Genomic DNA, 17,443 nt, shown 5'->3' with positions numbered 1-17,443 from the left:
AGTAATGCCAGAGAAATAAGAGAAAGAGACTAGGAGAAAAAGTTTCAAAGTACTCAAGAAGATGAAGCAGAAGCATTAAGAATTCAAAACTGAGTCTGGTGATGGTAGCACACGCCTTTAATCCCAGCACTTGGAAGGCAGAGGCAGGTGGATCTCTGTGAGTCACTACAGAGTGAGTTCCAGGACAGCCAGGGCTGCTACACAGAGAAGCCCTATTTTGATGGGGGGAAAAAGAGAATTCAAGGCCATCTTGAGCTGTATAGGCCTTATTCAAAACAAAAATGGTGTGTGTGTGTGTGTGTGTGTGTGTGTGTGTGTGTGTGTGAGAGAGAGAGAGAGAGAGAGAGCGCGCTCTAATATTTGAAGTTAGTAAATGAACATGACTGGTTGACTTAAGACTGTTAGGTAGAAGAAGTATGATTGTTGAAGCAGCTACAGGAAAGGCCAGTGTATCAAAGCAAAGTATGGAAATGAGGGGAATAGCAGGAAATGAGAGATTATGGGAGGAGCCACTACAGGATGGATCCTAGGTCTTGCCTTATAGGTCAACGGAGAAACACAATAGGGCATTGGCAAGTCCAAGTAACTTCTTGGTCATTGTCCATTTTAAAGATGAACTGCAAAGCTATGATTATCAGAGTTGATAGTAATTTTTTTTTTTTTTCAAAGAACACGGGGAGATCGGCAGACAAGGTGGCAATACCTTTAATCCGAGTGCTCAGGAGGGAGGCAGGAGCATCTCTATTTGTTTGAGGCCAGCCTGGTCTACAAAGTGAGTTCTAGGGTAGCCAGGGCTACATAGTGAGACCCTGTGCGGTGGGGGGGGGGGGGGAGAAAAGAAATGAATCCATCATTTAAGCAGATAGGTCATTATCTGCAATTCTTTTGATTAATTTAGGCCAGCTGCAGCAAGTCATATGGGGACAGCCCACCAACAAGGATTACGTTCCTTAAGCATGGTCCTGAGGTCCTGGTGCGCGGAGAAGGCGGGCTTTACAGAAGAATTTGTTTAGTTAGTGCCGACGTGTAGCCGAAGGTCGGCAGCCTTCCGCTTCCAAAATGCTGCAGCTGCCCTGAGGTCTCTCTCTTTCTCCAGAGGTCCGCTGTAGATGCTCAGGGGTCCCCTGTGAAAGCTCCCTTTGCAGCTGGTTCCCGGGCATGCTAGGGCTTTGCGGCACTGGCTGCCTCCGACTCCCGGCATGCCATTGGGCGTGGGCCGAGTGTAGACTACATTTCCCAGGCTGCCCCGGGCCCCAGCCGCGACGCGCCGGCGCCTATAAGAGGCAGAGCGCTGCAGCCGGAGCCTATTGTTAGCCGGAGCCGGGGCGGTTCTGGGCTTTGCTGCCCGGGGTACCCGAGTGCAGAGCCGCCCGTCCCCCGCCGCCTGCCGGCCGGCCGGCCCGCCGGCCCACACACCCTGCAACCCCGGGAGATAGCTACACAACGAGCCCAGAAACCGACCAGCACGCCTCGGTCTTACCTCCTTGCACCTGGGCTGAGGCGGCAGCGGGGGCGGCGGAGACCGTGACGGGAGAGGCGGCCGCGGCGGGGCCGGTAATGGGCCTGGGGTGCGGGGCGGAGGGGTCCGCCTTGTCCTCACCGTGCAGCAGCTCCCAGGCTGTGGAGGGGCAGCGCTCCGGCGCAGAGCCGTGCGGAGCGAGGGGGCGGGGGGCGGGGAGCCGGGGCGCCTCTGGGAAGAGGCGTGGGAGCGAGGGGCTCCGGGGACGCTGGTCGGGCTGCAGTCTAGCTAGCTAGAGGGACGGCCGGGCCGACTCGGAAGCCGGCGGGATTGCGGCTGACTGCTGACTTCGGGATGAAGTGGGCAGTGATGTAGGATGGAGGGAAGTGAAGGGAGGGGAGGGGAACCGGAGGAAAATGTGGGAGGAGTGGTTGGGAATTTGTGAGTAGCGGGCAGGAGGATGTGAAAGGCTGTGTAGGGACTGCGGACGATCGGAATGAGCGGGAAGGCTAGCTGGAATCAATGGGTTGAGAGCCGAAAAGGGTTCCTCAGCTGTGTTACGGGGACTGGTGACTTGACAATGTTCTTTCTGCTCTGGTTCCTGATGTCTCCCCCCCCCCCTTTTTCCCCCTGGCGTTGTGTTCAAAAATGAGAGCATCTCTTGTCCTGGTTGCTAGCTTGATCTTTTTTTTTCAGGCCCTAACATGCAGCCTCCTGCCATCCATCCCCACTTGAGTGCTATGGTCTTGGCTCATCCTTTTTAGAAGGGTTAAGAGTGGCGATGTGACATACAAACTGTTCTTCAGTATGAAAGGTTAGAAGTTCTTCCCAAGAGACAACATTGTTCTCCTTGTCCTCCAGTTTTCAGTTCATGGTAAAACCGCAGCCGATTCGCATATTCTACTTTACTTTGGTGGCTTTAAATCTTACAAATCTGTAAAACCAGGATGTTGTTATGTGGCAGTTATAAATGACACTGTCCTTTACAGGAGAGTTAATGCAGCATCATGTTCCAAGGCTCCCACAAAGATCTTGTGTCTTCCCTAGGATGTGGCTTACGTGTGGAAAGCCAAATTCCAACCTAGTGTTAGTAAAGGGCTAGAAGCCTGGGAGTGGAGGACCGAAGGGGCCTTCTTTGAACAGCTAGCTTAAACAGGAGGCTTTCAGTGAGGACCTCAAGGGCTTCTCCAATCTCATGAGCTTGGTGATCACAAGGACACATGAAGCCATAAAATTGTAGTATTTGAGAATCACCCACAGTGTTTTGAAAAGGAAAGCAGGGTAGGGCATCCAAGCTTTCTACCCCTACCTCTACCCCAGTTAATAGTGTAAGGGATTCCTTGACCTTTAGCAAAACATTGGGTTCTAATTGAATGGAAAGGCTTTCTTTCCTGTGAGATGAACCTTGTCTTAGGATTTTGGACTCATTTCAGAAAAAAGACTCACATACTCAGACTTTACAGATACACTCTGTGTCCATAGTTTTCCCCGAACTGTCCCACTTTTATTTGTTTGTTTATTATTTATTTTGAGGCAGTGTCCCTCTGCATAGGCTATCTGAGGACTCACTATTTAGAGCAGGCTGGCCTGGAACTCACAGAGATCCACCTGCCTCTGCCTCCTGAATGCTGGGATTAAAGGCCTGCTTGCCACACCCAGATTTTGCTATTCTTACATAATTTGGAATTTGAGGTTTTCGGTCCTCATCAGCCTGAAGAAAGCTTAGATCTAGTACTGAAATACAAGTGCTGGTTTTATTTGGTGCTGGTCTAATGTCTTCTATGTACTGTAGCTATGAACCTTAGGGAAATGTTCAGCTAGAAACACTTAACAAAACACCATAAAGCAAGTAGTCAGAATGTGTCAGCTGACTCTTCATTTCACTGCATGTAAAAGCTTTTATAGAGAGATACCAATATTTGTCATTTGAAATGTTCATTTAGACAGTTAAGTGTTCTGACCTGAATTTTTAGTCTCACTGTGGTTATTTCTATATATGTTTGAGTGCTTGGATATAACCCCTAAAGTGGAGGGGTAGGGGTTGAGACAGGGTTTCATGTAGCCTTGGATAACCTCCTGCATATAAGTTCTGGGATTACATGTATGTGCAATCAGGTAAGGGTTAAAGAGTATCTTCTGAATTCAGGTGTTGATCTTTTACCAGTGGTTAAAGGAATAGTTGAGCCAGTGACTAATTCTTAATAGAACCTGTTCAAGTTGTTACTATAGTACTACATGAGTTCTTCAGGGCAGTGTGGGACTAACTAGGTGGGAGGTTCATGGTTCACACCAGAGAGCTGGAGGAGGAGAGCTGAGTTGAAATATAAGCTTACATTGTTTGCCAGGAGATGATAGAAATGTAAGTTTTCAGTGCTGGGGGACTGCACTTGGTGCACACCTGCGCTCCCAGCACTTGGGAGGCTGAAGCAAGAGGACCGCTGTGAGCTCCACACCACTCTCCAGAGCCAAGCTGGGCTGCATAGCTAGACTTAAACCATTTTAAACACCAGGTAGTTTTACAGGAAATATTGCTAACATCCTGAGTAAGGTGAAGAGAGCTAGAACAGTGGCATCTCAAGAATATTCCAGCGTGTCGTCTGTGAATGGTTTTTACTTACTTCATGGCGCTGGGAATTGAAGCTAGGGAAGGCTTCTGGCATGGTGGGCAGCCACTGTACTCCGAGCTACATCCCCAGCCCTTTAACAGAATTGGTCAGACAGATCAGTATACACATTAGTTACACATGAAGACCTGATTAGTGGAGCTTAAGGAAATTACTTTTCCTTACGTTTTACAGCTTTCCCCTCCCCCTTTCTTTCTTACCTACCTGTGTCATTGCCCAAACCAACCCCAGAAGTGAGAAGATGAAGAGGCTTAGAGCAAGCAGCCAGCATTGGGGTACAAAGTAACCCTGATGAAAGGGTACTCTTGAGGAAAGCTGGGTTAAGATAAGGAAGAATTTTAGTAATAAAGACGGCTTTGGCCCAGATCCAAGTTCATGTGAGACTTAAAGAGTAATAGTCAAAGGAAATCCACACTACCGGAAGCAAAGGATCCAGAGGAAAGAGCAGAGTGCACATTTGCTTCCAATCATAAATCCCTGAGTGCTTCCAGGCTGAGGAGCTGCCATTTTTCTACAAGTATTAACTGGAGCTCAATCATATTGCAGGGTACCTAAGTCTTTTCCCAGAGAGCAGGCTTTCTGCTCAGTGTTGGTTTCTTGGAGTTAGGAAGGCACTAGTGGTGTGTATGGTTGCCTTTTCCTCTGTAGTATCCACATGAACATTTAATGACAAAGGTGCCTTGCCCCCCACCCCCACCCCGTCATGCTCCTTCACCCAAAATAGAATGGAATGACACATTTGTTAGCTGAAAGGTATCATCTTTAAGCCCAGCTAAACTCAACCCATAGAAAGTCCCTCTTGTTGTTTCTAAGAAGGTGACCTGTGGTCAGACCCAAGGATCACAGCAACACTGATTTGAATCTTTTAAATCATTTTTAGGTTTCATTTTATGTGAATAGGCATCTTTATCTTTATCTGCATGTGTGTCTGTTTACCACTGTATGCCTAGTGGCTAAAGAGGCCAGTAGAGGGTTACAGACTCCCTGAAACTGAAGTTAGAGGGTTGGATGCTGGAACTGAACCCAGGTACTTTGGAAAAGCAGCTAGCACTCAACTGCTGATGGCCAGCCCCCCCACTTTTTTTAAAGCATACATACTTTTATCTATATATAGTTTCTATGTAGCCCTGGCTGGCCTAGAACTCAGTTATATAGATTAGGCTGGCCTAGAACTCACAGAGCTCCATTGCCTATGCCTTTGAATGCTGAGATTAATATTATATTATTATATTAATATTATAGTTCTTTTGTGTTTGTTTTTAGAGACAGAGTTTCTCTGTATAGCTGTCCTGAAACTTACTCTGTAGACCTGGCTGGCCTTGAACTTGCAGAGATCCACCTGCCTCTTCCTCCTGAGTGTTGGGATTAAAGGTGCTTGCTACCATGCCCAGCTCCTTGATTTTAAATTTTTTTCTTAGCCACACTTGTTTGCGGGATGTGCTTGTCTGAAACCTATGAAAGCTAAGGTGGTTCACTTCATCTAGAGACTTGAATGCAGGACTTTTATGTGATCTGAGTATGTATTTTAGGAAATCGCTGAAGCATGCACCATGTCTGGTTAACTTTGTAGTGCTGATCTAAATTGCTACTAAAAGATGTAGTCTAGAAAACCAGGACTGCAACAGACATCTCTTGTCTCCACAGTGAATTCTGGGTAGCTGCTCTGCAGTAATGCATTGAGTCTCCTGGGCAGTGCTATTAATCCTGCCTCACAATTAGCAACCAGTGAGATCATAGTGTGGGAAGTGTCTTACCCAGATGAATATGGGTTTGGCTCTGATAGCATTTCTCTAGCATTTCTCTCGTACAAATTCATGTCCTTTTGGAATTTAAGTCCAAAGACAGGGAAGGAGAAAGACTTATGCCTGCTGTGGAACCAGGATTAATTGTCACTTCTTTTTCTGTTTTCCCTTGATGGTTTCTTTTTAGAGGACAGAGATTGTAAAACTCTGTTTTCTTCTTTGCATAGGGAATGATGAGAGACCAACATAAGGTTGAGAAAGAGTCTGGTTTTTGTTTCGTTTGTGGTGCTGGGATCAAACCCAGGGCCTTGTGTGTACTAGGCAAGCACTCTGCCACAGGGCTACACCCACAGCCCTGCTTTCTGGGTTTTGAAGCTGGTACAGATTCTAATCTTGGCTCCTTTCTTTAGTACTAAATTTGCCCTTTCTGGGAGCCTGGTGAGACACTTCACACTTGTGAAGATCTGGGTCAAGGGTTTTCCTGACTGCCAATGTCCTTCAAAATTGAGAGCCTGGAGCAGAATTTCCCCAAGTGTGTTCCAGAGATTATCTACCCCCTAACATACTTTGGAAACAGTGGGTTCCATAATCAGGTTGTGAAACCCTGCATTGTTTTCTTCCCAGCTTTTGCCATTCGTGCTCATAAGTATATTAAAATCCCTAAGAGGTTCTTCCATAAGTGGTTTTATAAACTATTTTAACAGCAGTCCTATTTTCATTCAAAAGGCTATTAATATCCATAGAACTAGTGTATTTAAGATATACACTTGGGGAAATGCCAGCCTATGTTATCACTGGGTCTGGCTTTGGTTTAGGCAAAGGCTCTGCTGTTTTTGGTTTAGTCTTTCCCATGAGCCCTTAGAGTGCTCTCCTGTATGATTGGAAGAAAAGTGAGTGGTAGCCTGGGCCAGTGACTCTGTGTGGCCAGTAGGATTGGAAGTGAGGCCATTCCTCCCCTGAGAAGTGCTGCTGCAGATTTGTTCTAAGAGTAACTAAGGCAGCCTGGCAGTGGTGGTGAATGCCTTTAATCCCTGCACTTGGGCAAGCAGAGGCAGGCAGGTCTCTGTAAGTTTGAGGTCAGCCTGGTCTACAGAGCGAGATCCAGGAAAGGTTCCAAAGCAATACAGAGAAACCCTGTCTGGAAAAACCAAAAAAAAAAAAAAAAAAAAAAAAAAAAGAGTAACTAAGGCTGGAGGAGCTAAAGAGAGTTGAGTAAAAATGCTGGTCAGAGTCAAAAAGAAATGACCTGGTCCTGAGAAGCCAGACTGGTGCTAGGCCAGGTGCTTAGCTTTCCTTCAGTTAGAGCAATGTGTTTACAGACTTAGAGGGACCTGCTGTCTCGGGACAGCATTGCTGACTCTTCTTCTCCCCTGGGCAGAATCCTAATGCTCCTGGCTACCTGGTGGTGAGTGGCTCCGGGGCATTTGTGGTTGGCTCCCTGAGGAAACCTTTTGAAGCCAATGGATGCATTCTCGGGCTCGGGGCTCAAGAGGAAATTCGATGATGTGGATGTGGGCTCATCAGTTTCCAACTCAGATGATGAGATCTCCAGCAGTGACAGTGCTGACAGCTGTGACAGCCTCAACCCTCCTACAACTGCCAGCTTCACACGTGAGTGAGCCGTTCCCTTCCTGCCTGCACCCGTGTTCCCCAGAGAACCCTACAGCCTGAGGCCGCTTCTGTCCATCCTGGAGACTTGCCCTTTACGAAGAGTGTCCTTGATTTTTGGAAAACCTCACTGCTCTAGTAGCATAGGCTGAAGTCTGATTTATTCTAGTCTTGTGGTTTGTGGTGCCCAAGCATGGGTGGGATGTGATAGAGAAGGAGGCGCTCAGAATTCTACTTTTGCCTCACAGGACTTGCCCAGAGGTTCAAGAAATTGTAACTGGAGCAGGAGTAGATGTTTACTTTGGACACTGTGGCACCTCCAAATCTCTTCATTCCTTTTGTTTCCATCCCATAGATCCCCTAGGGTTTGAGCCCTGAAACGAAAGTCCTGAGGTACTGGTACTATTGGTTCAACTCAGGGCAGCTTTTCCAATGACACCTAGATGAGCATAGTGGAGTTCCCCCAGCTCTCAAGTTGTCCTGTAGAGAGCCTCTAATAGTGAGGGTCAGGGGTTGTCTGAACTAAATTGGGCCTACTGCTTGTTTCTGTGGCTTTGTTGGAACAGTCACACCCATTGTTGTGCTTGTCTTTACGCACTGGCAGCATGCTTGCACAGTTGCAACATAGACCTCATGCCCTAAAGAGCCTAAAATATTTATCCTCAGGCCTGTAGGGGAAACGGTCCTTGTCGGCAGTCCCCTGGTAGCTCTTAGTCATGTGTGGCTAGTGAAATACAAACCAAAGAGTAGAATTTTTTAAATTGAGTTTTAATTAGTTTAAATTATCCTGTGGCAATTTTCTTTTCTCCTGAAAAGAACACCTAGCGTTTTCCAGTTGCTGTCTAAAAATAGATTTTGTGGCCATCTCTTTAGATGAAGGCAGTCTGGGGGCAGTGGTATGAGCCAGCTGAGGTCCAAGACTCTTTTCAGTTTTGCACATGACCTAGGACTTGGAAATAGTCTCACATTTAGGACTGAGTTAAGAGCCTAGATGAATAAGAGCAGGTGAGAGCCCTGACTGAGCAAGCAGTCTCGGGGTCAGGAACCATGTGTTCTGTTCACAGCCACATCCATCCTGAAGCGGCAGAAGCAGCTGCGGAGGAAGAATGTCCGCTTTGACCAGGTGACTGTGTACTACTTTGCCCGGCGGCAGGGTTTCACCAGTGTGCCCAGCCAGGGTGGAAGTTCTTTGGGAATGGCCCAGCGCCATAACTCTGTACGCAGCTACACCCTTTGTGAGTTTGCACAAGAACAAGAGGTGAACCATAGAGAGATTCTTCGTGAGCACCTGAAGGAAGAGAAACTTCATGCCAAGAAAATGAAGGTGCATATGGGGCCTGGGGCCTGGGGCTTCCCTCATGCTGAGGTCAAAAGGAACCCACTGTGCCCGTTGATGCTGTTTTCTTTAGTGGTGTTGGTGATCAGGGAGTGCTATTTGTCGTTTTAATGAGAAGTCTCAGATTTTCAGTCAGCTCTTAGTCTGAGTCTCCCTTGTCATCTCTGGTGGCACTGGCACCCAGAGATAAACAAAAAACTACTTTCCCTTCACTGTCCCTTTCCTCCTATCACAGCAAGGCTTTCTAATACAATGTGAACACCTGAAACTTCTCAAGTCAATCACCAGGAAAACACCGATTTCAATTTATCATTGATTGTCCTTGTCCACATGAGTAGAACAGAACAGGTTTCAGATCTTTCACATTCTCTGAAGGTACACCACCCTCTGTGACCTCTACTTTGTCACCCCAGAAGACTGACACAGTCTCCTTCATGCAGAGAGCAGCATTATTTCATAGTTAAATTCATAGACTCATACACCAGGGTACTGTGGGTTTGGCCCCTAGCACCCACATGGTGGTTCATATGGCTAAACTGGAACTTGCTATGTAGACCAGCTAACTTCAGGTCACTGGTACCCATGTCTCCCAAGTGCTGATGTTAAAGGTATACACTACCAGATCTGGCCAAATAAATCAATCTTTAAAAAATACTTTACCTACTATAATATGCTGCTATCAGAAGACGCTCCCCAGACACCCATGTACTATCTTAGGGTGTTGACACTCCACTGTCAAGAGTTTCTATAAGTCCTCTGGTTTCCCCAGAGATGAGGATATAGCTCAGTGGTAGAACACTCATCTAGTGTTTATGAAGCCTGGGGTTCTAGCCCCAGTTCAGGAGACAGAGAAAATATGAATGGGAGTGAGTGGATATGAAAGAGAATTCATTTCTGGGCCCAAAGCGTGGGATAGCTGCATTATTCCCAGGGGTATAGACAAAACTATGGCTGGGTTGGAGAACTGGCAGCAAAGGATAAAAACTGACTAGGTCTCACCAGTTTCATTCTGTGCAAGCTCAGTCTGTTCCTAAGGCCTTATACCTCTTACTGTAATAACATTCAGCCTTCCCTTTCTTCTGAGGAGTTCTACCACTGACCCTGTCACCTTTCTGTTGCTATAGCAACAGCTAAACAAACATTCTTTTCAGTTGCAGTGAAGGCTCTCTGCCCCTCTCCTATAGACACCTCTCCCAGTGAGGTGAAGGAATGATCTAAGAGGTAGCATCTGTCTGTCCCTAGCAGGACATACTGAGTGCCAGCGGTGATGGCAGCAATCTCTGGAAAACGCTTGCCTTCCTCCCCAGGAAGGTTTCCTGCCCTTAGCACCTATAAGGGCACAGTCACAGTCTTGAAATAACATACACTGCATCCCTCATGTGCCATTTGGGGCTATTCCAGTTAACTGTTGGAACTCTGTAACCTTCATTACATATAATTTTCTAGTATTTTAGTTTTATTTTATCCATATGGGACTCATTATTGTAAGTAGCTTGAATTGGGTGGTGGTTATTTTTGTCTTTTTGTTTTGGGGTGGATCTCATGGAGTTCATGCTGGCCTTGAACTTGCTGTGGAGCAGGGCATAGCTTTGAGCTGTGTTCCTCTTGCTTTCTACCACTGTCTAAGTGCCAGGATTATTAAGCATGAGCCACCGCCCCTCGCCTTGACTTTTCTTTCCCCAAGAATACCGAGTTGTCCCAGCACTGTTTCATGACTAGAAGACTGCCCTGCTCTGAAATCCCTTGAATTCTCCTACTTGCTTCTCTGATTACTTTCCTTTGGAAACAGCAGGAGTGCTAGGGATGAGCCAGTTCTGCCACACAAACAGGAACAATCCTAAGGTTTACAAAAAGGAACCAGGCAGCTGCCAGAGGTAATAGACTGGAGAAGCCTGAGTGGGCTTCTCGGTTCCCCACAACAAGCAGTGAGGTGCATGGCTTTCTACACAGGACTGTTGCATCACATCTCTCGAAGGAGTTGCTCCTCTCCTAGCACTACTCTGTTGACTGATGAAATAAAGCAAAGACTCCAGCCACTGGGCGTTCAGCCTGCTAGCAGCTTCCAGGGCCCCAGGGGCTGGGGCCTCATTTTCTTTACTTAGATCCTCTAGTGAGTTTGTAGAGCTTATTCAGCCAGAAATTGTCTCCAGCCTGTCCTTCCACAGAGTCCTGCCCTGGCTTTCTACCCACCTCAGTGTAGAAAATCCAGACTTCTGCCCATAGACAGCACACACAAAGTTATTTACTCTGCCCTACCTCACAGAGTTTTTCTTTGAAGTAAAATAAACTAGGATTAGAAGGAAGAAAATACATTTCTTCTAGACTATGTTGGAAGTAAGGGTCTTTGATACTGGTTAATAATTGGCTGTCCACTCCCTTAATAGTAAAATGCAGTTCTTCTGAGTACACAGTAATTATTTATAGTATGGGGATTCAGTTCACTGACAAACAGCTTGGAAGCCGGTGCTATACTCTAATGTACCCTTTTTTCTCTGAAGGTAGTTTAGGGTTCTTCAGGGTTCAAGTTGAGGGTGTTTTACAAGGTTACCAATATCGCTGAGGATACACCCTTAGCTACAATGCAGGTAACAGTCTAGAAATGGAGAGGATGTTTGTGGTGTGTTTCAAACATCTCTCTAGATAGGATCTTGTAGTGTTGCTCATGCTCCTTTATCAGCTTCCTGAGTAGCTGGGGTGATGGCTATGCTGCCACACCTGGTGAGACAGGTCTTAGAAAATCTAGAACACAGAAAGGCAATGTCTCTGGTTTGACAGGGTAGTAGTAGAGCCAGATAGTTTCTGTGTTTCTGATCTGGTTTTTAATCACACCCTGTGCTGTCCAGTATGGCAGCCATTACTTATTTTGGCTATTTAAATGTAAAGTTAAAAAATCTAGTTTCTTGGTCTTTACATTTCTGGTGCTCCGCTGTGGTGTAGGACAACCAGCCTCTGGCTGCAGAACTGGGGACTGTTCTGGTCACTGCATTGCTGATGCTCCAAAGCTGACCTTTCCTGTCTCCTGGCAGCTGACCAAGAATGGGACAGTGGAGTCCGTGGAGGCTGATGGCTTGACACTGGATGACGTTTCAGATGAAGACATCGATGTGGAAAACGTGGAGGTGGATGATTACTTCTTTCTCCAACCACTGCCCACTAAGAGACGACGGGCCCTGCTGAGGGCATCCGGTGTTCACCGGATTGATGCTGAAGAGAAGCAAGAACTTAGAGCTATCCGCCTATCTCGGGAAGAATGTGGCTGTGACTGTCGGCTGTACTGTGACCCAGAAGCATGTGCCTGTAGCCAGGCTGGGATTAAATGCCAGGTCAGTCACATTTGGCCTGAGATGGTATATCTACACCAGGATTGGGGGTGTGGTTGGGTGCGAGTGAAGATAGGAAGCTTCCAATCCAGGGGTGGCAGTCCCATGGCTGAGGATGTGCTCCAGCTCCATAGCCTTCCTCAAGAAAACAAGCAGGGCAAGATGTGGAGGTGCCCATTATCTTTTCTGTTATATACCTCAGAGATGATAAGCAGCTGACAGCAAAGGAGAGAATAGGGGTTCCTGCTTTGTTTACCATTCAGTAAGTGTCCTTAAGTAGTGACAGAGATAAAAGGATCAAGAGAGGCAGCCTGTGGATGCTTCTGCGCACAGCACCTCTTTCCAATTTTGTGAAAACCAAAGCTTTGAAACTTCTCTAATTCAGGACCAGACCTGAACTGGGAGAATCAAATCCTTAGTTTCCTCAAATAAAGTTTTGTTTTGTTTTGTTTTGCATTCTAAGAGGTTGTTTGAAATTCTCATTTTCCTGGAAACCGTCAGTGCTACCCCAAACAGTGAAACAGGGAACTTCAAGCTGAGGGCATGGTTGCTTGGTCCTGTGGCTGAACCCTTTAACTCTTTTCCTTGGCTGTATTTAGTAACAAAGAGCTATACTAGGTCTGGCCAAACATTTCTCTCCAGACTGCCATCCCATGATGAGTCAGTTATTCACAAACCTGAGAACACCATAGGAACTGGTTGGGCCTGGGTAAAGATTTTTTTCAGGGGAGAGGGATGGGTCTCATTCCAGGCTGGCCTAGAACTTAACTTGCTTGGTTTATAACAAGAATGACTTTGAACTCTTGGCCCAGCTTCCACCTCTCAAGTTCTGGAATTACTGGTGTGTATCACCATGCCTTGGATCAAGAGATTTTAATAAGTTGATATCATAAGACATGGGTTTTTTTGTTTTGGTTTTTTGAGACAAGGTTTTTCTGTGTAGCTTTGGAGCCTATCCTGGAATTAGCTCTAGTAGACCAGGCTGTTCTTGAACTCCACCTGCCTCTGCCTCTGCTTCCCAAGTGCTGGGATTAAAGGCGTGTGCCACCACTGCCCAGCTCATAACAATTCTCCTGAGTTTTGTTTTGGGGTATAAGGAAAGAGGAGAGGCAGAAAGCATCTTCTATTTTTTCTTTAAAACTATGTAGTCTAGGCTGTCCATGTAGACCAGGCTGACCTCAAAATCACAGCGATTCACCTGTCTCTACCCCTCACCCCCCCAGTGTTGGGATTAAAGGCTTGCACCACCATGCCTGCACATCTCCTTTCTAGGTAGCCCTGGCTATAAGTAAGTTATCTTGGTCACTCTTCAGAACAACACTGGTTAACCCTCATGTAAGGAGCTGGTCACAGTGTGAACCTACATCCTAGCACCTCAGCTTAAGGCACCTCTGTTTAGTTTCCCTAGAGTGTATTGCATTGAAGTAGAAAGATTCCACTCACCACACCTGTCATTGCAGAAGGCTTGGGCCCAGTCTTTTATTGTCCCTGTGAACCAGGTAAATTCTGGAAGTCTCTGAGGCACAAAACTCTCTTCTACTCTGTCCGCATTCAGAGAGGTAGCACTAGACTTGCTAACTGGAAGGAGCCTTTGATGGGAATTTTGTCTTTTTATTTAGAAGAGGAAACAAAGCCCAGGGGAGAAAATAGATGATTCTTGAGATGCTATCACTGATTGATGGCTGAGCTGCAGCTGAGATGCGGTGGTCTGATAACCACTGCTTAGTACTGTTAGCTTGTGCTGCACGTTTTGCTTTGAACTGGTCACTGCTCAATTCCCAACTGCCTGTGTGTGCCAGCTGATGTCACCTGTCTCTACTATTAGAGCTATTGGTCTTATCTTGCCACACCTCCTGTGCTCCCTCAGGTGGATCGAATGTCCTTTCCTTGTGGCTGCTCCAGGGATGGTTGTGGAAACATGGCTGGGCGAATTGAGTTTAATCCAATCCGAGTGCGGACTCACTACCTCCACACTATCATGAAGCTGGAGCTAGAGAGCAAACGGCAGGTGAGTCGCCCAGCAGTCCCTGAGGATGAACCCTTGCCTACTGCTGGCTGCAGCCTGCCAGGAGCCCAGAGCTCTGAGACACAGGACTTTCAGGAGTTCATCGCTGAGAATGAGACTGCAGTGATGCACCTCCAGAGCGCGGAGGAACTGGAACGACTCAAGGCAGAGGAGGACTCGAGTGGCTCTAGCGCTAGCCTGGACTCAAGCATGGAGAGCCTGGGCATGTGCATCCTGGAGGAGCCCCTGGCTGTTCCCCAAGAGCTGTGTCCAGGCCTGGCCGCCCCCATTCTCATCCAGGCTCAGCTGCCCCCAGGTTCTTCTGTCCTATGTTTTACTGAGAACTCAGAGCACCCAGCTGCCTCTCCAGTGAGCAGCCCATCCTACTTGAACAGTGGGCCTCTGGTGTACTACCAGGTAGAGCAGAGGCCAGTCTTGGGAGTGAAAGGAGAGTCTGGCTCAGAAGAGGGCACAGCCTCCTTCCCCAAGGAAAAAGATCTGAGTGTTTTCTCCCTCCCTGTTACCTCACTGGTGGCTCGCAGCCCCTCAGACTCAGCTGCCCTCTGTAAACCAGAGGGGGGGAAAACACCCACTCTTGACAAACTGTTGCCCGATGACTGTAACCCTAAGGAGCCTGAGAGTGAAGACTTCGACCCCTCTTGGTCTCCCTCAAGCCTACCCTTCCGAACAGACAATGAAGAAGGCTGTGGAGTGCAGAACTCCCAGCAGAGCGAGGACCGGACCCCTGAAGACTCTGCCCTAGAGCTCCCTCTGGCAGTGTGACCTGAGACAGGCACTGCCCAGTCTCTATTTATTATCTAATGCCATTTCAAAACAAGACTGCTGCTCCCAGGTTATTTTATTGAAAATCTTAGAAAAAATGAGTAGGAAAGGGTTTTCAGTACATGTATTTTTAAAAAGGGAAAGAGACCAACCCCAGCTCAGTTTCCATTACTGAGCTCTGTGGGCCACTAGAACAAAGATGTCAATTGCACAGGATGAGCTGAGTAGCTTTATGCGTAGGGCCAGAACTAAGGATGTGAGCAAGTCTCTGCAGGGTACACACTCACTCCTCAGACACCCATCTCGGTGTATCAGTCACACTATTGGAAAGGCCACTCAGCTGAGTCTAGAACAGAGGCTGAAGAGTCTGCTTCTGTACAAAACTCTCAGATTAAACATTGATTCTGCCTTTCTCCCACCTCTCAACTGGTAAATAAGTTAATTTTCAACGTGTTTGGTGTTCCCTGACCTGCTCTGCAAACGGGATTCCTGGTCTGTAACTTGAATTATTTCTTTCATATGCTCTGAGGTACTAGAGTTAAACTTCTCTGCCTTTTCCTCCATCCTTTTCCCTTGAAAGGAAAGATCCAGGTTGGATATGGATATGGTACAGAGCATAATGCTAGCACACCAATTGGCAGGGGTCCAGCGTGGAAGAGTCAGGAAGATGACTGCTCTTCTTTCTCACCCAGTGTACCCACACACACACTCCTTTTGGGAGAGCTTGGCTCTAAATGGAATATAAAGTGTAGTACAAGGTCATCATCTGGTTAGGACTCTTTCTCTGTGCCCACTCTCATGGTCCTTCTTGGTTGTCTAGGGTTAGAGAGTTCTTTGGATATTACAGTTAAGTCCTGAGAATTGCAGGTGTTTATTGGGCCCCTCCATTTTGGAGATTTATGAAAACTGGAAGCCAAGCTGATTCTTGGTTAAATGACAGGACTCCCAAATTCCAAAGGGTTCAAGATTCAATTATTACCTTTGAAGTATATAGACTGGGACTCAGATCAACACTTACCTCAGTCAGTAGTCCTTGCTTCTCTCATGTCTTAATTAAAGTTCCAGAACCCCCATTCAGCACTGACTTTTTTTTATTGGCAATGTACCTCTGCTCTCTGGTAAAATGGAGGTGGTAGGAACAAAACACTATTTTCCTCTATCATTCTTTACTAACCAGGAAAGAAAAATGAAACTTGCTTTGATTTTTTTTGAGACAGGGTCTCACTAAATAGCCCTGGCTGGCCTGGAATTTCCTAGGTAGACCAGAGTGGCCTCCAACCTGTGCAGTCCTGATGGTGCATCCTGAGTGCTGGGATTGCAGGTGTGCTCCACTTTGCTTGGCTTTGTTTATTTTTGGTGGGGTAAGGTGGTCCTGGTGTTATAAAGTGAACTTGAATGTGTGGTAGCAGAAACACCTCTAAATCTCTGATCCTAAGCCTGGAGGTCCTTGTATTTAACATAGATCCTTGTTTTTAACCCAGTCTGCCACTGCTGTTCATTTCTGGGTTTGCTTGGTTTTATTGTTGGAGTTCTTAAGAAAGTACCTAGTTCTCCCTCTAGTCTCACAGTTCCCCTGACTGCCAGAGGCCAAGATGCTCTCACCCTCAGCTAGGACTCTCAGACCCAAGACTAAAGCCAACTGAGACTGGCTGGTGGACAGAAGACTTTTTCAAAGTCTGCTGGAGAGCAGGGAACTTGGCACCTTTCCTCTCAAAGACTCCAAACTTTCTTAGCCCTTGCACTTGGATTTTCATTAAGAAACATACTAGTCACTGTCATAAAGATTAGCCAACCCCCAAGATATATGATATTTCTGTATGACTCTAGTTTCTTATTCTAAATGCATCTCCTCATTACGTCATGTTCTGATTCAAACTGACTCCAAACTTATGAGTGCTAAATATTTAGCATTGACAAATGTCAAGCAAAGAACCTTTTCTATAACTTTGTCCATCTCATTTCTGGTGCTACCTGAGTTGGACAGAAATTATAGTTCCTGGTTGCTAAGAAGGCTAGGCTTCTGATCACAGAAGCAGAACCAGTTCCCCTCAGTATAGGCCTAGGTGAACTGTGGCTCATTACCACAGCTCGTTATGCTGTCTCCTCGCATACTGTGCACAGGTTGTATTCTCAATGTGAATCCAAAGCTTGTCTGGCTCTCTGGAAACAACACCCCCCCCCCACTTAGGTTCTTTACATTGTAATAATGCTGTATTTAAAGAGAATATTTAAATGTAATATTAAAGAAATACTCAAAAGAATGGTGTGATACTCTTTATCTTCGCAAGTCGCAGTTATTTGTGAAGAGAAAGGGTGTGTCTCTTGCTGTGTATATAAAACTAACTAGGTCAGTTAGGAGCTAATGTCAATGATAGGAATATTACGTGACAGAAATGTAGATTTATTGTCTTTAGAGCACACAAAGAATCTGTCCTACCTGGGATTTCCTTATGTACCACTTCAGCTCAAGCAGACTGCCTGTTGGACCCCTGCTGTCAGCAATTATAATTTTCTCTATTTCTGATTATCATTCTAGTATGTCTGACAGATAACATTAAACAGTTCC

At 46.5% G+C, this 17,443-nt stretch overlaps 2 protein-coding genes across 3 annotated transcripts; one reads left to right on the top strand and one right to left on the bottom strand.

Annotated features, from left to right (window-relative positions):
- Positions 1-1,009: 1,009 nt before the first annotated feature.
- On the bottom strand, positions 1,010-4,119 carry LOC127226220 (protein enabled homolog). Its single transcript, XM_051190159.1, has 3 exons — positions 4,078-4,119; positions 1,481-1,690; positions 1,010-1,417 (listed from the first exon to the last, which is right to left on the bottom strand). Exons 1-3 carry the CDS (start codon positions 4,117-4,119, stop codon positions 1,010-1,012), a joined length of 660 nt encoding a protein of 219 aa, XP_051046116.1.
- Csrnp2 (cysteine and serine rich nuclear protein 2) lies at positions 1,424-17,138 on the top strand. 2 transcript variants are annotated; one of them, XM_051189911.1, is made up of 6 exons: positions 1,435-1,554; positions 2,156-2,273; positions 7,204-7,436; positions 8,498-8,757; positions 11,796-12,092; positions 13,957-17,138. In XM_051189911.1, the coding sequence occupies exons 3-6, from the start codon at positions 7,286-7,288 to the stop codon at positions 14,875-14,877; spliced, it is 1,629 nt and encodes a 542-aa protein (XP_051045868.1). In that variant the 5' UTR covers positions 1,435-1,554; positions 2,156-2,273; positions 7,204-7,285; the 3' UTR covers positions 14,878-17,138. The 2 variants fall into 2 exon arrangements, with proteins under 2 accessions (XP_051045869.1, XP_051045868.1); XM_051189912.1 differs by lacking the exon at positions 2,156-2,273 and having other exon boundaries at positions 1,424-1,554.
- Positions 17,139-17,443: the final 305 nt, after the last annotated feature.

This window comes from Phodopus roborovskii, unplaced genomic scaffold, assembly GCF_943737965.1.
Source record: "Phodopus roborovskii unplaced genomic scaffold, PHOROB, whole genome shotgun sequence".
NCBI classification, from domain to species: domain Eukaryota; kingdom Metazoa; phylum Chordata; class Mammalia; order Rodentia; family Cricetidae; genus Phodopus; species Phodopus roborovskii.
Note: the sequence above shows the minus strand (reverse complement) of the source record. Positions and strands in the feature narration are given on the sequence as shown.

Coding starts and splice junctions, on each gene's coding strand:
- LOC127226220 (XM_051190159.1), bottom strand. CDS start 4,119: ATGCCAGAAGCCTTCCCTAGCTTCAATTCCCAGCGCCATGAA. Junction 1,691..4,077: donor TCAATTCCCAGCGCCATGAA/GTAAGTAAAAAC, acceptor GCCTCTTCCCAG/AGGCGCCCCGGCTCCCCGCC. Junction 1,418..1,480: donor CTCAGCCCAGGTGCAAGGAG/GTAAGACCGAGG, acceptor CCGGGGTTGCAG/GGTGTGTGGGCCGGCGGGCC.
- Csrnp2 (XM_051189912.1), top strand. CDS start 7,286: ATGGATGCATTCTCGGGCTCGGGGCTCAAGAGGAAATTCGATGATGTG. Junction 7,437..8,497: donor TACAACTGCCAGCTTCACAC/GTGAGTGAGCCG, acceptor TTCTGTTCACAG/CCACATCCATCCTGAAGCGG. Junction 12,093..13,956: donor AGGCTGGGATTAAATGCCAG/GTCAGTCACATT, acceptor GTGCTCCCTCAG/GTGGATCGAATGTCCTTTCC.